This window comes from Plecotus auritus (assembly GCF_963455305.1).
Source record: "Plecotus auritus genome assembly, chromosome: 6".
NCBI classification, from domain to species: Eukaryota; Metazoa; Chordata; class Mammalia; order Chiroptera; family Vespertilionidae; genus Plecotus; species Plecotus auritus.
The window spans coordinates 3,520,785-3,540,130 of NC_137773.1; the positions used below are offsets into that span (position 1 = coordinate 3,520,785).

Consider the following 19,346-nt stretch of genomic DNA (forward strand, 5'->3'; position numbering starts at 1 on the left):
TATTGCTGTTGTCATTCTCATTATTATATTTCAGATGTGAGCTTTGGAAATTAAAATCTTTGCAAGTAAGAATTTAAGAGTTTAAGTTTTTGGTCTTCTATCATATAAAGACAAACATTTTAAATTTGGGGCTATAGATTTTCAGTTTTTGATAACTTTTATTCATGATTTAAAACTATAAATTCATTTTTAATTTAGTGGCTTTTTTTTTTTTTATGTGTATGCCAGTTGATGATTTAAAAAATTCCAAGGACTAAAGCCAAAATAAAAGAAATTTAATCTGTTGTCTATATAGGAAGTTCTTTTAAGAAAAGTAATTTTTTCTCAAATTATGTGTTTTTGAAAATCAGTTTGTTCTTAAATAAACTATGAATTGTTTAAAGTAACTCTTGCAAATGTACTCTTTAGCTCCCTGGTGGAGAGGAGGGGTTTGGAGGAGATGAGAGTAATTTGAGAAGGGCCTCCTCCTAATGCCTGCATATCACTGAAAAGGAAGTTAAAAACAAACAGTTTTAATCATGTAAACTGATGGGCAAGTAATACAGGTTATTGTAAAAAATATTCAGACAGTTCCAGCCGTGGGCAAACTACGGCCCGCGGGCCGGATCCGGCTGTTCTATCCAGTTCTCTTGCTCTCCCCTCCGCTCCTTTACTTTGAATTTATATTAGTTCACACAAACACTCCATCCATGCTTTTGTTCCGGCCCTCCGGTCCAGTTTAAGAACCCATTGTGGCCCTCGAGTCAAAAAGTTTGCCCACCCCTGGGTTAGACAGTAGGATTTTAGCGTTCTTCCTTGACCACTCCTTGACCAGGAAAGGCGCCTTAAACCCGGTGTTAATGCAGCACAAGTCACAGATATGCTCAGTATTTGACCTTAGCCGTCATAGCTAGTTGCAAAAATATCTGATCATCTCCATTATTTAAGTCACTAAAATATGATATATAATCCATTTTCTATGAAAAAAGGACTTGAAATATAAATTATTAAGTAGGGAGCTCAAAATACTGCTCTGATTCCCAGAGAAAGCCTTTTTCCATAGCGATGTCCTGTCATGTTCTCTGGTCCCGATTTTCCTTGTTCTTGAGTTCACTCCCCTCTCTGTTTTCAGCGACTTAGCCCTGCGGAGCTGTTTTCTTACCTCGGACCTCAATGTGAAAGTGGGAGACTATGGAATAGGATCCAGCCGGTACAAGGTAAGCCCGCGGCTCGCAGGTGCTCTCCTCAGTCGTTAGTCTGATTTAATGCTTCATGGTCCCACGGTGGTCATAGCACAGAATGCCGCTCCTTCTCTGAAAGAGGGGTGAGAATCTTGTTCAGGTTGCCTTTTTGGAGAGAGGTTGGTGCCAGTCATTTAAGTGGGAGCGTTGGCGTCTGATGTGTGGTTTTTCTAAATCAGTGACTTTGTACTGGAGATTGGGTTTCCGCTTCCCTGATGCTTTGTTTAAAAAGACGTACACTGGGTGTAATTGATATAGTTTGATGCTGTATCATAAATGTTAGTGTGCACTTGGGCAATATAGTTATTGCCATGTGTATAATAAAGTATACACGTCACATGACTATTTCTCCCTTCTATGCTCAGTAAAATTTTGGATCAAATTCAGTAAGCTCGTCGTTTAGGTTTTAAACTGTCAGAAATATATCCCCAAAGGAAGGAAGAAGCAGGTGAGGTTTTATCTGTGTGTTTGTGGAGCCCAGCTGAAGGGAAGGAGGTGGCTTGATGTGGAGCAAAGAAGGCAGCTGTCCACCCACGCTGCCAGGAGACCTGGGCGAAGCCACTCGACCTCCTTTTCTAAGCAGCTCCATGAGGATAATATCTGTGCTGTGTTAAGGGGTTCGTGTGACTCTCAGTACTTTTTAACCAAAAAATATTATGCAAATGTAAGTCGGCCATTTGTTGCTATAGTAGCTCTAGTGTCTTGAGCACTTCCTGTATATACCAGGCACTCATCCCGTTTAATCCTCACCATGAAGAGCGGGAGGGAGTGCATCACCGCCCTTTATGGCTAAGGAAGGAGGTTGGGCATATGTGTTTCCTGCCTGGAGTCACCTAGCTGGTCAGTGGTTGAACATGGACTTGCAGCCCAGCCTGTCCGTTCTGAAGCCAGCGCCCTATTAACTGGCACCACTCCCCTGTTCGGGGCATAGAGCCCAGCTCTGGGTTCTGGGCAGCACATACAGCGTCCCTTCCTTTCCAGGAAGGGTGACTGAGCGAGTGTTCGTGCTGAGACCAGCTCATGAAGGGGCTTTGGAGAACCCTCACCCACCTCTGCCCAGAAAGTCTCTCTTTATGCCCACTTTCTTTTGGGTTGAGTATTGTTTTCTGAGAAGGATCTGGAATTAAATTACTGAGCTCATTAAAAGTATGAGAGGATTGAAAATTCTGTGTGCTTTCTAACAAAACAGGAGGATTATATTGAAACAGATGATAAGAAAGTTTTCCCTCTGCGATGGACGGCTCCAGAGTTAGTAACCAGCTTTCAAGACAGACTACTAACTGCAGATCAAACCAAGTACAGTAACATTTGGTATGTATATCTGCCGTTCTCCTGGGCTTCTGTGTAGCAAAGTCCTAACTCTTTCTCCTGGAGCACTTCCTTAAAGGAAGTCATTGAATAAGATGTAGGGACTCGAGTGCCTGGTGGTGTGGGGAAGACCATGTATGCATTGATATGGCAGCAGTCACACTGCAGTGACATAATTAACTGTTTGAACACTGCCTCTCTTACCCATCCGACAGTAAGAAGCTCCATAAAAGCAGGATCCAAGTTCATTTTCTGTGCCTACCACAGGGCCTGGCATATAATACAAATTTAATAAATACTTACTGAAGTGAATGAAAACACAGAAAGGCTAAGTACTCTTACTTCTGGAACTGGATCGAGAAATGTGGGTCCTTTTATTTCCTCTGATAGAAATGGTCTCTCAGCTTAGATACTGAATATGCTGATGGTTTTCACTGGTTTGTGAAATTAGCATCAGAGAATTTAATTCATGTTATATTGTACTATACAGTGTCAGATAACACATTTATTTAATTCCATACAGCTTATTCAGATAAGCCTTCTGGTGGGTATTGATCACAGTCACGTAAACCATCATTATCCAAAGCTCGCTGGATATCAGAATCAGTAGAGAGCTTTTCAGAAAAACCATTTCCTAGGCCACACTGGCATCTACCAGCTTAGAGTCCTGGGGGGCGGGGGCGGGGGTCCTAAATATCAAAGTGTTCCTGAAAGCCGCCCAGATAACACACCTGCTCAGCCCGGTGTGGGAGCCATCGCCAGAAAGGGGAGATAATCATACACGGCAGAAGGCAGGAAGTGTGGGAAAGAAATGCGGAGACCAGGTCGAGGAGGTGAAGAGTCAGTGTCCGTCTGACTGGAGCAGCAGAGGCCACTGCCGTGGGGCCAGGCAGTGGACATGAGAGCAAGTGGGACCAGCAGTGAAGGGGCCTTCCTGCCTTTGGTAACGGCCGCACACCGGGGGGCACTGAGGGGCTGGGCAGGTGGCACTCCTGGCACACAGACAGCGGGCAGAGCGATGGAGGGAACTCCCTTCATAACAGCAGCGTGCCCCCAACCACGGGAATAACAACAAGAAATGTGTGGGCTCTGGCCGGTTTGCTCAATGAATAGAGCCTTGGCTGCGACTGAAGGGTCTCAGCTTCAATTCTGGCCAAGGACATGTGCCTTGGTCACAGGCTCGATCCCTGGCCCTGGTCAGGGCTCATGTGGGAGGCAACCATTCGATGTGTCTCTGTCTCTCCTCCTCCCACTTTCTCTAAAAATCAATGGGAAAATACCCTCAGGTGAAGATTAATAACAAAAAAACACACAAAAAAGAAATGTGAGCGTCCAACAGGGAAGAGTTGTTCATGTAAAGATTTCTTTTAGATACTTTATCATATTTACTACCATTATGAATGGAACTCTTTTTCTACCATAAAACTCAGAATTCAATATATTTATTTTCTATCTAACCATTTTGCTGAACTCTTAAGTCATTTTCATGATCTTTCAAATAATTTCTTTTTTTAAAATAAATATTTATTGTTCAGATTATTACAATTGTCCCTCTTTTTCCCCCCCATAGCTCCCTCCACCCAGTTCCCACCCCACCCCATGCCCTTACCCCCCCGCACTGTCCTCATCCATAGGTGTATGATTTTTTCCAGTCTCTTCCCGCACCCCCCACACCCCTTTCCCCCCGAGGATTGTCAGTCCACTCCCTTTCTATGCCCCTGATTCTATTATATTCACCAGATTATTCTGTTCATCAGATTTTTTATTCACTTGATTTTTAGGTTCACTTGTTGATAGATACGTATTTGTTGTTCATAATTTTTATCTTTACCTTTTTCTTCTTCTTCCTCTTCTTAAAGAATACCTTTCAGCATTTCATATGATACTGGTTTGGCGGTGATGAACTCCTTTAGCTTTTTCTTATCTGTGAAGCTCTTTATCTGACCTTCAATTCTGAATGATAGCTTTGTTGGGTAGAGTAATCTTGGTTGTAGGTTCTTGCTATTCATCACTTTGAATATTTCTTGTCACTCCCGTCTGGCCTGCATAGTTTCTGTTGAGAAATAAGCTGACAATTGTATGGGTGCTCCCTTGTAGGTAACTAACTGTTTTTCTCTTGCTGCTTTTAATATTCTCTCTTTATCTTTTGCTCTTGGCATTTTAATTATGATGTGTCTTGGTGTGGTCCTCTTTGGATTCCTTTTGTTTGGGGTTCTGTGCGCTTCCTGGACTTGTAAGTCTATTTCTTTCACCAGGCGGGGGAAGTTTTCGGTCATTATTTCTTCAAATAGGTTTTCAATATCTTGCTCTCTCTCTTCTTCTGGCACCCCTATAATTCTGATGTTGGTACGCTTGAAGTTGTCCCAGAGGCTCCTTACACTATCTTCATATATTTGGACACTTTTTTCTTTTTTCTTTTCCGGTTGGGTGTTTTTTTGCTTCTTTGTATTTCAAATCTTTGACTTGATTCTTGCGATCCTCTAGTCTGCTGTTGGATCTCTGTATATTATTCTTTATTTCAGTCAGTGTATGCTTAATTTCTAGTTGGTCCTTTTTCATATCCTCGAGGGTCTCACTAAATTTATCGGCCTTTTCTAGAAAATTCTTGAAAAACCTTATAACCGTGGTTTTGAACTCTATATCCAGTAGTTTGCTTTCTTCCATTTCTTTCATTTGTGACCTGTTTCTTTGTCTCCACATTTTGGCTGCTTCCCTGTGTTGATAGACTGGCTTTGTGTGCTAGGTGTCCTATAGGGCCCAGTGGCTCAGCCTCCCCAGTTACCTGAGGTGGACGCTCTTGGTGCACCCTTTGTGGGCTGTGTGCACAGTCTTGTAGTAGTTAAGCCTTGATTGTTGTTGGTATCACTGGGAGGAATTGACCTCCAGGCCAATTGGCTGTGAGGATCAGCTGTGTCTACGCTGGGAGAACTTCTGTGCTGGAGACACCCTTATGAGGCAAGACTTGCTTCAGTGAGGCTTTGGTGCTCACTGAGTCTGCCCCCAAAGTGTGTCCCTTATGGATCTGAGGAGTTGTAATCTGGAGTTGTACCCATTCTGACCACTGGGTGCACTGGCTCTTGGATCTCCAAGGAGGTGCTAATTTAGCCTCTGCCTGAGGCCACCCAGCAGGAGCTATGGAGAGATCTGCAGATTCCTCTTCTTTGTTTGGGTTTTGGAGGTGCCCAGATGAGGCCCAGATGTGAAGCAGTGCACGCTGCTGTGGGGTCTTGGGCCTTCTTTTGGATGTTCTGGGTCTCTCTGACTCAGCTGCAGTTTGTTAGGTAATTTAGATTTAAAAGGACCAGGCCATTCATATGCAAAAGCCTCTGTGCACAGCTGGGGTGAGGCGGAGTCTCAGGGCAGAGCAAACAGCAATGGCTTCCCATCAGCCCTGCCCTAAGAGGCCCCCGGGTCTCAGTGTCCCTCGGTAATCACTGCAAGCACCTCTGAGAGAAAGCTGCCCTCGAGTTCCGCCCGATGCCAGACAGCCTAGTTTCTCCCCGTATGAGTCTGGGTCCCCAGAGTCTCGCCCGGAACTGGAGTTCAGAGCAGTTGGGAGCTTGTGTCTCCCTCCTGATTGAGAAAGCCAGCCGTGTACTCAGTTGCCAGCCCTTTCCGCGCGCGCGCCTCCGTACCTCTGCCTCCTGCAGCTCCTCTTGAGTCGCAGTGTGCTTTTCTCTTTCCTTCTAGTTGTAGAATTTCCACTCAGCCAGCCTTCCTGTGGTTCTGGATGATGTCCGTTTTGTCTTTTAGTTGTAGTTTTGAAGTGGTTGTGCGAGGCAGCAAGTTCAGGTATTTACCTGTGCCACCATCTTGGTTTCTCATTTCTTGACTTTTGAAGTTGAGAGTCAGATTAGCTCCTCCCTATAACTGTGCCTGTTGTCTCTGTTTCACGTGGTTTTGCATTGGCCAGAACTACCAGAGTCATGTCCACCAGTAGCTAAGAGGAGGCCAGCTTGCCGTGGTCCTCGCTTTAATGAGAATGTCTCTTTCAGATCATGTTAGAGAGCTGTCTGTACTACCTTTCAGTACACACCTTGTCCTTAAAGTTCCTAGTGACTGCACAAATAATGTGGATGTTAAAAATTCAACGTCTAAAGGGAGAAAGAAATAATCACTTTATTTTTCCCTCAGGTCCCTGGGTGTGACACTTTGGGAACTTTTTGATAATGCTGCTCAGCCGTATTCCAACCTTTCCAACTTAGATGTTCTTAACCGGGTCATTCGAGAGAGAGACACAAAGCTCCCCAAGCCCCAGCTGGAGCAGCCTTATTCTGACAGATGGTTGGTGACTTCCTGTTTCTGTTTTTATACAAGAAATGTTGTATTTTTCATGACTTTTTAGAATAATTAATGTGTATTTTTATAATTTAACGTTGTTTTTGAAAAATGTATGGAACAAGCAGGGATTTTTGTATTATGCGCAGTAAAAAATGTGAAGTTAAATTTATTTAAAAAGTCAACAGTAGGAGAGTTTGCTATTGCAGAATTGTTTTCAAATGAGGCTAGCTATATAAGTGATATCTAATATGTGAGAAAAAAGCATAAAAATGATATTTAAATTGGCAGTTGAAACTAATTTGCATAACATAACATGTGTTCACATTTGGAAAACAGACTTATTTCTTAAGAGTCTTTAAACCAGTTCTCACTCCATATGCAATTAGTATCTGGTTCACTTCTCTTTAGGCCTCTGTCTGCACCCCTGTGTGCCTGGCTGGCATTGCCCCTGAAGCTTGGTGCCCCTGCCTATAGGCAGTGCTCAGCTTCCCAGGTTGCTAGAACCATTGCCTCAGAATAACTTGGCATATACGCTGTAAGTTTAATACTGTGACGTTGTCTTTGCACATGGCTACCGTCAGCTGTATTCAGCCAGCCCTTGGAAGACCAACTCCTGGTTGCTGCCTTCTTGGGCTTCATTCTCTTTTCCCTCCACTTTCAGCTCCTTTTATGGTCTAAGGCAGTGGTCGGCAAACTGCGGCTCGCGAGCCACATGCGGCTTGCAAGCCGCGGTTTGCCGCTCTGTTGACTAATGAGTTTGCGGACCACTGCCTTAGGGAAAAACACTTAAAAAACATTTTAATAATGTACTAATGTCTTTTTTAAAAAATATATATTTTATTGATTTTTTACAGAGAGGAAGAGAGAGGGATAGAAAGAAACATCAATGAGAGAGACATCAATCAGCTGCCTCCTGCACGCCCCCTACTGGGGATGTGCCCGCAACCCAGGTACATGCCCTTGACCGGAATCGAACCTGGGACCCTTCAGTCCGCAGGCCGATGCTCTATCCACTGAGCCAAACCGGTCAGGGCTGTACTAATGTCTTTAACCTGAAGTCAAAACTGCTGGGTAAGGGTAATGCCTTATGCAGTGGTCGGCAAACTCATTAGTCAACAGAGCGGCAAACCACAGCTTGCGAGCCGCAGTTTGCCGACCACTGGTCTAAGGAACCATGTGCTGCAGAAGATTATAGTGTTACTGTTCGTCAGGGGAATAGTGAGATTAGTTACAGCAGCATTTGTCTGTGTGAGTTTTTGCAAAATAAAGTGAGTAAATCTACAAACTCAAGGCAAGTGCATTCTTTCCACACAGAATACCCGTGGCAATTGTTTTTGAGGACAGCATGTTAAAACTATTCTTTCTGAATTCAGTAACAAGTCCTTGGTTAAACACCAGAGGAACAAATGACAAGGCAACAGAATTGCAGTGATCCTGAGGAATGTCCTGAGAACACAGAAATTAGTGGTCAAATGTGTTATTTCTGCATTTCCTCTCTCACCATGGTCTCACCAGGAACCGAACGCCTTCATATGGCCAGCAGTGATTCAAGTATAGAAACTTCTGGGATGTCGATTTGGCTTAGGGGCTCTTGTAAAGTCTTTTCTTATTCTAGAAACTAAAGGCCTGGTGCACGAGAATTCGTGCACTGGGGTGTGGGGAGGTCCCTCAGCCCGGCCTGCACCCTCTCACAGTCCAGGAGTCCTCAGGGGATGTCCTACTGACGGCTTAGGCCCACTCTCCATGGGGAGTTCCCGTGGGGAGCAGGCCGAAGCTGCAGTCTGGCCTCCCTCTGCAGGAGGCGACCGGGCTGGCTGATAGGGATTGGCACCGCCCCCATCACCCCGCCGCTGCCGCCACCCGGCCTCCCTCTGTGGGAGGTGACTGGACGGGCGATTAGGGGACGGAACAGCCCCCATCACCCCACCGCTGCCGCCACCCGGCCTCCCTCTGTGGGAGGTGACTGGACGGGCGATCAGGGGATGGTGCAGCCCCCATCACCCTGCCGCTATGCTGCCTCCACCAGGCCAATTGGGACAGCGCCGCCCCCATTACCCTGCTGTTGCCACCTGGCCTCCCTCTCTGGGAGGCGACCAGACAGGCTATCGGGACGGCGCCACCCCCATCACCCTGCTGCCACTGCCACTCGGCCTCCCTCTACAGGAGGCAAGAACGGGATCAGGGGACAGCGCCATCCCCGTCACCCCACCGCTGTGGGAGGTGACCAGACGGGCTGAGCAGGGGATGGTGCCGCCGCCCCCCACCCCCCATTGCCGTTCCTTCCTTCTGCCTGCTGGCACATGCCTTGGTGCCACCTGCTCGCCAGCCCCACCCCCCGCCGACTGGTTGTTCCGCTGTTCAGTCAATTTGCATATTACGCTTTTTTGGGGGGGTCAATTTTTTTTTTTTGGTTTTGTATTTTTTTAACTTTATTATTTTTTTATTGTTTAAAGTATTACAAATAGTAGTACATATGTCTCTTTTTTTCTCCCATTGACCTTGCCCCGCGTCCCCTACCCCCCAGCACATGCCCTCACCCCACCTCCGCAGTGTCTTGCGTCCATTGATTATGCTTATATGCATGCATACAAGTCCTTCGGTTGATCTCTTACCTTCCCCCCAACCCCCGCAGACTTCCCGCTGTAATTTGACAGTCTGTTCAGTGCTTCTCTGCCTCTGTATCTATCTTTTTGTTCATCAGGTTATAATGTTCTTTATTATCCATAAATGAGTGAGATCATTTGTTTCAGTGCGTTAACTGCCTGTCGTGTGTCCCTCAGGTATGAAGTTTTACAGTTCTGCTGGTTGCCACCAGACAAGAGACCAGCGGCCGAGGACGTGCACAGGCTGCTCACCTACCTGCGCATGCAAAGCCAGAGGGACTCGGAGGTCGACTTCGAGCAGCAGTGGAACGCTCTTAAACCAAATACACACACCAGGGACACTTCCAACAGCGCTGCCTTCCCCATCCTCGACCACTTTTCCCGGGATCGGCTTGGTCGTGAAATGGAGGAAGTCCTCACCGTGACGGAAACCAGCCAGGGCCTGAGCTTTGAGTATGTCTGGGAGGCAGCTAAGCACGACCACTTCGATGAACGCAGCCGGGGCCCCCCCGACGAGGCCTTGTCTTACACGAGCATCTTCTTCCCCGTTGAAGTGTTTGAGAGTTCGCTTTCAGATCCCGGGCCCGGGAAGCAAGACAGCAGTGGCCAGGAAGTCCCTGTGAGAGCCCCGGGAGTGGTTCCCGTTTTTGATGCCCACAACCTTTCTGTTGGAAGCGACTATTACATCCAATTAGAAGAAAAAAGTGGTAGCAACTTGGAGCTCGATTACCCCCCTGCACTGCTTACCACGGAACTGGAGAACCCAGGGAGGACGCGTGACGAGGCGCCCCCGTTTCTGACCCTCAGGGGCCTTGAGTTTGAGGAGTCCAGTACAGATGAGGATTTCTTCCAAAGCAGCACAGACCCCAAAGACCCCAGCACCCCTGAGGACGTGCGTGCCACCGGGGGCCCCGAGAGCCCTTTCAACAATATATTTAATGATCTTGACAAATCGGAGGACCTTCCCAGTCACCAAAAAATATTTGACCTAATGGAACTGAATGGAGTTCAGGCGGACTTGAAGCCGGCCACTTTCAGTTCAAGTTTGGATGCCCCCGGAGACGCAGTAACGACAGGCCACCTGGAGAAAGAAGAGCCACACAAGCTCTCTGGCCGTGGGCCTCGTCGCTCCTCAGAGAACCTGGTGCACCAAGACGACTCTGATCCACTGAATGTGCAAGAACTGTCAGACAACTTCTTCTTTCTTCAGGAGAGAGACTTACTGAGAGACTCGTTGTGTGGCAAAGAACACACAAATGACCTTCAGACGGAACTTAGAAATGCTGGGTTTACGGAAACCATGGTAGAAACTCCACGTAGGGACGCTTTAGATGCCGAGTTTAAGTTTGCCGAGAACAAACCAGGCTTCTCTTCGTTGCAGGAAAACGTAAGCGCAAAGGGTCAAGGTTCACAGGTTGTGCTCAAGGACCACACTTGGAGCACCTCGTTGCCGTCTTCCCCGGAAGTGCAGGTTCCTCCTACCTCACTCGAAACGGAAGGAACGCCTCACAGCGCACCCACAGAGCTGTTCCTGAAGCAGGGAGAAACCACGCCCCGGCGTTCAGATGTCAGGATCCATGATGACTGTCTGGGCCAAGAAGCACATGTAGGTTCTGGGACTGTCCCGGTTGAAATCCCCTCTGCCGACGCCGGACCAAACGGCACGGGCCCTGGGTCCCACAGGCTGACTCAGCAACGCGAAGAGGCCTCCGGACGGACCCAGAGTGACCCCGTTCTTGCGGATGACATTTTTGCCAGTAAAGTGAGTGAAGAGAGCAGTCTTCCAGAACGGAGACAAAACCTGCAAAATCAGCCACCGGCAGAAGACCATCCCAGTAACAGGCCACTGGAGAAAAGCCCGGGAGCCGGGGCCACGTCGCATCAGCTCAGTTGTAAAGATGCTGCACACGAGGGGGGCCTGGTGTCCGCCCTGTCCTCGGACTCTACCAGTCAGGACAGCCTTTTGGAAGACAGCTTGTCGACACCCATTCCAACTTCAGAACAGTCGGTGGAGACCCCCGATTCCCTGGACTCCGTGGACGTCCACGAGGCTCTGTTGGGGTCTTTAGGAGGCGGGCAGGAGACGCTCTTGCCCCCTGACAAGCCTGCCGACAGTGGGTACGAGACAGAGAACTTGGAGTCGCCTGAATGGACTCTGCACCCTGCTCCCGACGGTGCCTCAGCCTCAGATGTGGCCATAGCAGGCGACAGCGGTCATGGCGCGTTGCCTCCCACCCCTGTCATCGTCATCTCAGACGCAGCCGATGGCCACAGAAGTACCGAAGTGACCTCACAGAGCTTTGCAGCGGGCTCTCAGAGCTCATACCGAGATTCTGCTTACTTCTCAGATAACGATTCCGAACCTGATAAGAGGTCGGAGGGGGTCCAAGGAACCTCAGTGTCAGCCTTGGCCTTGGTAACGGATCAGCCTCTGCCTGAGCCAGTCATTCCAGAGCGAAGTCCTGGCACCACGGACAGTGGCCTGGAGACCAGAAACAGCCAGCCAGACCAGAGTTGTCTCTCTGCTTTTCAGAATTCCCGTCTCCTGGAATCAGGAGAAGCGGCCCAGCCAGCACTGACAGACATTTCCAACGGGCTGCGCGCCCCCCCCGACGAGGCTGGCAGTCCGTCGAGTGTGCTGAACTCGGAGCTGAGCAGCGGCGATGACTTGGAGGCACAGGAAGAGCCCCCCTGCACCATCGCCTCCACCGGGACCAACACCAACGAGCTCCTGGCGTTCGCCGGTTCCGCCCTCCGCTCCGGCAGCCCGTCGGACCTGCCGGTGGATCAGCCCTTCCCCAGCCACGCGGAGGGCCCCAAGCTGAAGGAGCCGGATATCGAAGGGAAGTACCTGGGGAAGCTGGGTGTGTCGGGGATGCTCGACCTCTCCGAGGACGGGATCGATGCAGACGAGGAAGACGAGAACAGCGACGACTCGGACGAGGACCTGCGGGCGTTCAACCTGCACAGCCTCAGCTCCGAGTCGGAGGACGAGGTCGAGCACCCTGTCCCCGTGATCCTCAGCAACGAGGACGGGAGGCACCTGCGGAGCCTGCTGAAACCCCCGGCTGCTGCTGCTGCTGACCGGCTTCCGGGGGACTGGAAGAAAGAAAAGAAGGCAGTGACCTTCTTTGATGACGTCACAGTCTATCTGTTCGACCAGGTATCTGTGATTCCGCGTTGTCATGTTAGAGGGTTCCAAAATGTAGTAGGACATGAGTGTGCTCTGTTTCCCCCGTTTTCATTCTGAGGCCGTGGGTTGCTTTTTTCAAACAGCCATTTGCGGTTGATTGCTGCCACAATTCCTAGAATGTGCAGAAAGGCCGTTTGCACAGGGACCGCCCGTTAAATTACGGAAGGACATCTGTGCTCTTCGGGGCCTCCCGGCAGAGTCCGCTGAAGTTGGTTGCCCTTCACAGACATTGTTATAATCTGACATTGGCAGTGACGCCCGCACGCCGGTGCAAGCTGGGACAGGCTGGCTCCTGATGAGCCCTGGAGACGCCGCGGCCCAGTGCCGGTGCCTGTGGGGCAGCAACAGGGTCTGCGGCTCTCCTTTCCTCCTCCCCCCTCCTGCCTTCCCACCCCCCTCCTGCCCTCCACCCCCCTCCTGCCCTCCACCCCCCTCCTGCCCTCCTCCCCTCTCCTGCCCTCCACCCCCCTCCTGCCCTCCACCCCCCTCTGTCCTCCTCCCCCCTCTTCCCTCCTCCCCCCTCCTGCCCTCCTCCCCCCTCCTACCCTCCACCCCCCTCCTGCCCTCCTCCCCTCTCTGCCCTCCTCCCCTCTCTGCCCTCCTCCCCCCTCCTGCCCTCCTCCCCCCTCTGCCCTTCTCCCCCCTCCTACCCTCCACCCCCCTCCTACCCTTCTCCCCCCTCCTACCCTCCACCCCCCTCCTGCCCTCCACCCCCCTCTGCCCTCCTCCCCCCTCCTGCCCTCCTCCCCTCTCTGCCCTCCTCCCCCCTCCTGCCCTCCTCCCCCCCTCTGCCCTCCTCCCCCCTCCTACCCTCCACCCCCCTCCTGCCCTCCACCCCCTCTGTCCTCCTCCCCTCTCTTCCCTCCTCCCCCCTCCTGCCCTCCTCCCCCCTCCTCCCTCCTCCCCCCTCCTACCCTCCACCCCCCCTCCTACCCTTCTCCCCCCTCCTGCCCTCCACCCCCCTCCTACCCTCCACCCCCCTCCTACCCTTCTCCCCCCTCTGTCCTCCACCCCCCTCCTGCCCTCCACCCCCCTCTGCCCTCCACCCCCCTCTGTCCTCCTCCCCCCTCCTGCCCTCCTCCCCCCTCCTGCCCTCCTCCCCCCTCCTACCCTCCACCCCCCTCCTGCCCTCCACCCCCCTCTGTCCTCCTCCCCTCTCTTCCCTCCTCCCCCCTCCTGCCCTCCACCCCCCTCCTACCCTTCTCCCCCCTCCTGCACTCCACCCCCCCTCCTACCCTCCACCCCCCTCCTGCCCTCCACCCCCCTCTGTCCTCCTCCCCTCTCTTCCCTCCTCCCCCCTCCTGCCCTCCTCCCCCCTCCTCCCCTCCTCCCCCCTCCTCCCCTCCACCCCCCTCCTACCCTTCTCCCCCCTCTGCCCTCCACCCCCCTCCTGCCCTCCACCCCCCTCTGCCCTCCACCCCCCTCTGTCCTCCTCCCCTCTCTTCCCTCCTCCCCCCTCCTGCCCTCCTCCCCCCTCCTCCCCTCCTCCCCCCTCCTCCCCTCCACCCCCCCTCCTACCCTTCTCCCCCCTCTGCCCTCCACCCCCCTCCTGCCCTCCACCCCCCTCTGCCCTCCACCCCCCTCTGTCCTCCTCCCCTCTCTTCGCTCCTCCCCCCTCCTGCCCTCCTCCCCCCTCCTCCCCTCCTCCCCCCTCCTACCCTCCACCCCCCTCCTGCCCTCCACCCCCCTCTGTCCTCCTCCCCTCTCTTCCCTCCTCCCCCCTCCTGCCCTCCACCCCCCCTCCTACCCTTCTCCCCCCTCCTGCACTCCACCCCCCCTCCTACCCTCCACCCCCCTCCTGCCCTCCACCCCCCCTCTGCCCTCCACTCCCCTCCTGCCCTCCACCCCCCTCTGCCCTCCACCCCACTGTGGAGCAGGCGGCCCGCTGTGCACCACACGAGGTGGGCTCAGACTTGGCCTTCTTTAAAAATGAACCAGCCTATATTTCAGACTTTTTAAAAAAATATTCTTTGTCGACTAGTCTCTGTAGTCCTTGAATTTGCTTCTCGAATCAGCTAGACTGCAAGGAAAGCTCAGTCACAGACACATGTGAATGGGACCCGTTTGTGTTCCAGAAGGTGTGGGCGTCCTTGGCCCTTGTCTCCTTAAAGCCGCAGCCCTCCCTGTGTGAGTCCTGGGACTGAGACTGTTGGCTTCTTTTTCAGCGTTGTGGCTCCTCAGGCTGGTTCTGCCTTTTCAGGAATGCCCTGTAAACGGACCTCACAGCACATCCCTCTGAGGCCGGCCTCCCTCCAGCGTGTGGTTCCTTTAAATCCACCCAAGTCCCGTGGGTCGATAGGGCCTCCCTTTGTATCGCTGAGCGCCGTTCCGCGTTGTGGGTGTGCCCAATGGTTCCAGCATTCACCTGCAGGGGACAGACCGTTGGGTTTCCCACTTCGGACAGTTGTGTGCAGGTTTCGAGTGGACATAGGTGGGGGAAGGGGCTGAACTTCCAGGAGTGCGGCTGCTAGGCTGGATGGTACGTGTGTGTTCAGTTTCTTAAAGGAAGTAACCTTTCCCACGGAGGCCGTGCCAGTGCTGCCGCAGTGTAGGGGTGGTTCAGGTTCTCTTTGTCTCCACAGCACTTGGTGGGGTCACTGTCTCTCATTTCAGCTTTCTATTAGCCTCGGTCGTGACCTTCACTTGATCTTCCCGTGGCCGGCCAGTGAGGCTGCAGACGCCCCATCGCTCATTTATCCCACGCACTCATTTGCTATCTGTCTGGCCCTTTCAGTGACGTGGCCCATCTTTTGCCCATTTTCCTACCTGGATTCTCTGTGTCTTGAGTTTTTTCATAAATTCTAAATATGCGCCCTTCGGCAGATCCATGGTTTGGAAATATTTCTTCCGGTCTGCAGGTTGTCTTTCACAGAGCAAAAGTTTTAAATTTTGACGGACTTCCATTTATCACTTTTTTTATAGATCGTAATTTTTTAAAATATGTTTTTATTGATTTCAGAGGGAGGAAGGGAGAGGGAGAAAGAGAGAGAAACATCAATGATGAGAGAATCATCGATCAGCTGCCTTCTGCACGCCCCCTACTGGGGATGGAGCCTGCAAACGGGGCAGGTGCCCTGACCAGGAACCGAACCGTGACCTCCTGGTTCCTAGGTCAATGCTCAGCCGCTGAGCCACACGGGCCGGGCTGGCTCATACTTTTGTTATGTCTAAGCACCCTTCACCAACCCCTAGATCCTGAATATTTTCTCTTAAGTTTTACGTTTAGATCGGTTACACATTTTGAGTTGCCTTCTGTGTAAGGTTTAAGTTGGGGTTCATTGTTTATGTGTGGGTGTGTGTGCCGCTGTCCAGTGCCGTCTGTTGAGAAGACTGTTCCCTGTCCATTGAACAGCCTTTGCACTTTTGTCAAAAATTAAATGACCATATCTCTATGGGTCTATTTCTGAACTTTTTGTTCTGTTCCACCGATTTGTGTATTTACCTCTTTGCCAATATCTCACTCTGGTGATTAAATTTTAAAATCAGGGGTGTGATTCCTCTATCATTTTTCTTCCTTTTTAAAACTGTTTTGGCTTCTGCAGTGCTTGTAATTTGCCATAGAGATTTTATTTTATTTATTTATTTATTTTATATTTTATTGATATTTTACAGAGAGGAAGGAAGGGAGAGGGATAGAGAGCTAGAAACATCGATGAGAGAGAAACATCTATCAGCTGCCTCCTGCACACCTCCTACTGGGGATGTGCCCGCAACCAAGGTACATGCCCTTGACCGGAATCGAAACTGTGACCCTTCAGTCTGCAGGCTGACGCTCCATCCACTGAGCCAAACCGGTCTCAGCGCCATAGAGATTTTAGAATCAGCTTGTCTATAGCTGCAAACAAAAATCCGACTTGGATTTTGATGGGACTCGCATGAGACCTAAAGCTCAGCTGGAGGAGAAGGGCCGTCTTCACCGAGGCGAGCCCGCGCATGCCCGCCACGTCCTCCGTCGGTTGCTCCTTCAGGGACTTGCCGGGTGCTGTTGTTTCGGTCTCCTCACCCGGGGGTGTGCTCACTGGTCTCAGAAAGAGGTTGGGCAGTATTTCTCTCTTTGAAAGAGATTGTGTAGATTTATTGAACCTTTTGAAGAACTGCTTTTGATTTCATGGAGTGTTTTTTCTTCATTATTTTCTTTGCAGTTTTATTGATTTCTGCTGTGTCATTTATTTTCTTCAGTTGCTTTAGATTTATTTTGCTTTTCTTTTTCTAGACTCTTAAGGAAGACACTTAGGATGTAAGACCTTTTCTTTCTAATATGAGCATTTCATGTTATAAATGTCCCTCTATGTACTACGTTAGCTGCACCCCACAAATTTTAATGTTGTATTTTCATTCTGTTCAAAATATTTTCTAATTTTCCTCAAGGCTTCCTCTTTGATCCTTAGATTATCTATACACATGATAATTTTGAAGCCTTCGTGAGTTGGGGGTTCTCTCTTTAAGGTGTTTGCTGTGCTGTTTGAACTCAGCACACCCCGAAATGCAAAGCGGGCCCTGGAGTGAACAGAGAGCTCAGGAGCTCTTTGGTTCTGCTTCTAGAAGCAGCAGGAGGGGGACTGTTTCCCCCTCCCCACGTGGGAGTCTGTACTTGTTCTTTAATAAATTTCCACCTTTGCAAAAAAAAAAAAAAAATAGAAGCAGCAGGAGGGGGTGTTCTGCTGCCAGAAAGGGGAGGAGAAATTCCTTTTTATTCCCTTTCTCTTGGTCCCAGCCCCACGCAGTCCCAGAGTGGCAGCGATAGGGGTGCCCGTGATGGTGAGGGAGCGAACGTCCTCTCCACCCAGAGGGCCTGTGAGCCCGAGAGTGAGGAGAACCCCTGATGCTTTGTTATCTCTGTGCTCCCCTGCAGAGCTGCACGAAGCGTGCAGTGCAGTGGGGGACCAGAGCCTAGCTTTCTGGCCAGAGGAGCACAAGAGGGAGGCCTAAGGCACCGAGAGTGCCAGAGCCCCCCAGAGCGGCGCCCAGAAAAGCAGCCCATCGGGTTGTTTGTGAGCTCTCGCGTGCTTCCCAGTGTGCGTGGCAGGTCCGGCCGGAAACAGCACGCTGAAGCGCTGCGATGGAGCTGTCGGCGGACCGCTGCTCCCAGGTCCGGTCTGGCCAGAGCGTGGCACATGCGCAGGACAGGCTCCGGGGGCCAGGCCAGGAGCTGTGGTTGGGGGCGGGGCGGGGGTGAAATTCACCGCTGTTTGGTATCTGAATTCCGGCTTCTTCCCAACCGGCCTGCCACTGCTTGCTTCTCAGGGACCCCACGTAGCTGCTTCGTGCTTCCTGCCCGGGCTGTGTGTTCCTGTTCCCCCTCCCAGGACCAGAAACCACCTCCTTTAAGAGGAGCATTTCACAGCCCGTCGGTCAGACGCACCGCAGCCTGGGATGCGTGCACCTGCGGCTCCCGGGGCAGGCACTTCCTGACGGGCTTTTTGCTTGTCTTTGCAGGAGACCCCGACCAAAGAGCTGGGACACGGCGGGGCAGAAGCGCGTGGCCCCGAGCGGAGCAGCCCAGCCCCGTCATCAGGCTCCCCCTACCTGAGCAGGTGCATCAATTCTGAAAGCTCCACCGATGAAGAAGGTAGCTCCCTTCGCAGACGGGTTTAACTAAACTGGAGAGAGTGCGTTGAGAATGTAAACGTGTGACGATACCTTCACTGTGGCTTTAAAGGACATGACACACCATCTGTCGGCCGAGCGCTGTTTGCTGATCTGAGGCTGCACTGGTGTTTGCTCTGTTCTCTGTCATCAGCCGATCACAGGAGAACGATGTCTCATTTTGTCCTTGTAGGTGGAGGCTTTGAATGGGATGACGACTTCTCCCCAGACCCTTTTATGTCAAAGACAACGAGTAACCTTCTCAGTTCCAAGCCATCTCTGCAGACTTCAAAGTACTTTTCTCCGCCGCCGCCGCCCCGGAGCGCGGAGCAGAGCTGGCCCCAGACGGCGCCGTACTCCCGGTTCTCCATCTCTCCCGCCAGCATCGCCAGCTTTTCTCTCACACATCTCACCGACTCCGATATTGAGCCAGGAGGTGAGGGGGTGCTGGCCTGGGGGACCCGTCCCCCTGTTCTTGAATGCACGTTAACCTGCTGCTTTCCTGAGGGGAGGTTATGGACAGTTCTCTCTGCAGCTCGCGGGGCCACATCCCACCCTTCCAGACCCTGTTACTCCGGGGGCTCAGCCTACCTGCAGGCGTCCCCTCGCTGCCCCTGCCGGGCTGGCTGGCCGGGGCAGAAGCGGGACTCACCCCGTGTGGGGGCGTCTCTGCTCCCTTTTTCTGCTTTTGCTGCTGGCCACCCCAGCCCGGTCTCTAGTTCCTCCTCCCCTAGAAGCAGCTCTTCAGAAGGCTGTGCTCTTAGGATCACTGGGCCCCAATTTTGGGGTTGAGCCCACATTCCCCCTGGTTTCTCCCAGGAATGTTGATTTTGCCATTAAGTCTTGGTCCTCGTGCGATACCGGAGGCCTGGGTGGGAAGTCACGGGCAGGGCACATTTGAAGTTGTATTATCTGAACATATGGACCCTTTTTTCCCCATAACTAGATTGCCAGATAAATGTTAAGAGGAACATTTTTGTTTGAAGTTTGCAGATCAAATAATAACTAGGAAACATAAAGAGCTTTTGTTTGTGTTTGTGCTGCACTTAATTGTGCCGATTAGATAATGCGCACGACCTCGCGCCGTGTCAGAGGGGCAGATGTGTGCCGGCCACAGCCGCTCTCTCCTGCGCCCTCAGCCTCGACATTGACCCA

At 51.4% G+C, this 19,346-nt stretch overlaps 1 protein-coding gene across 2 annotated transcripts in view; it reads left to right on the top strand.

The window, feature by feature from the left end:
- The window catches only part of LMTK2 (lemur tyrosine kinase 2), a 68,655-nt gene that overhangs the window by 45,567 nt on the left and 3,742 nt on the right, over positions 1–19,346 (top strand). For both annotated transcript variants that reach the window (XM_080676368.1, XM_080676369.1), the window contains exons 8-13: positions 1,112–1,196; positions 2,410–2,531; positions 6,663–6,812; positions 9,590–12,575; positions 18,042–18,174; positions 18,385–18,627. In XM_080676368.1, coding sequence (XP_080532494.1) covers positions 1,112–1,196; positions 2,410–2,531; positions 6,663–6,812; positions 9,590–12,575; positions 18,042–18,174; positions 18,385–18,627 — 3,719 coding nt within the window. The remainder of the gene's footprint in view (positions 1–1,111; positions 1,197–2,409; positions 2,532–6,662; positions 6,813–9,589; positions 12,576–18,041; positions 18,175–18,384; positions 18,628–19,346) is intronic.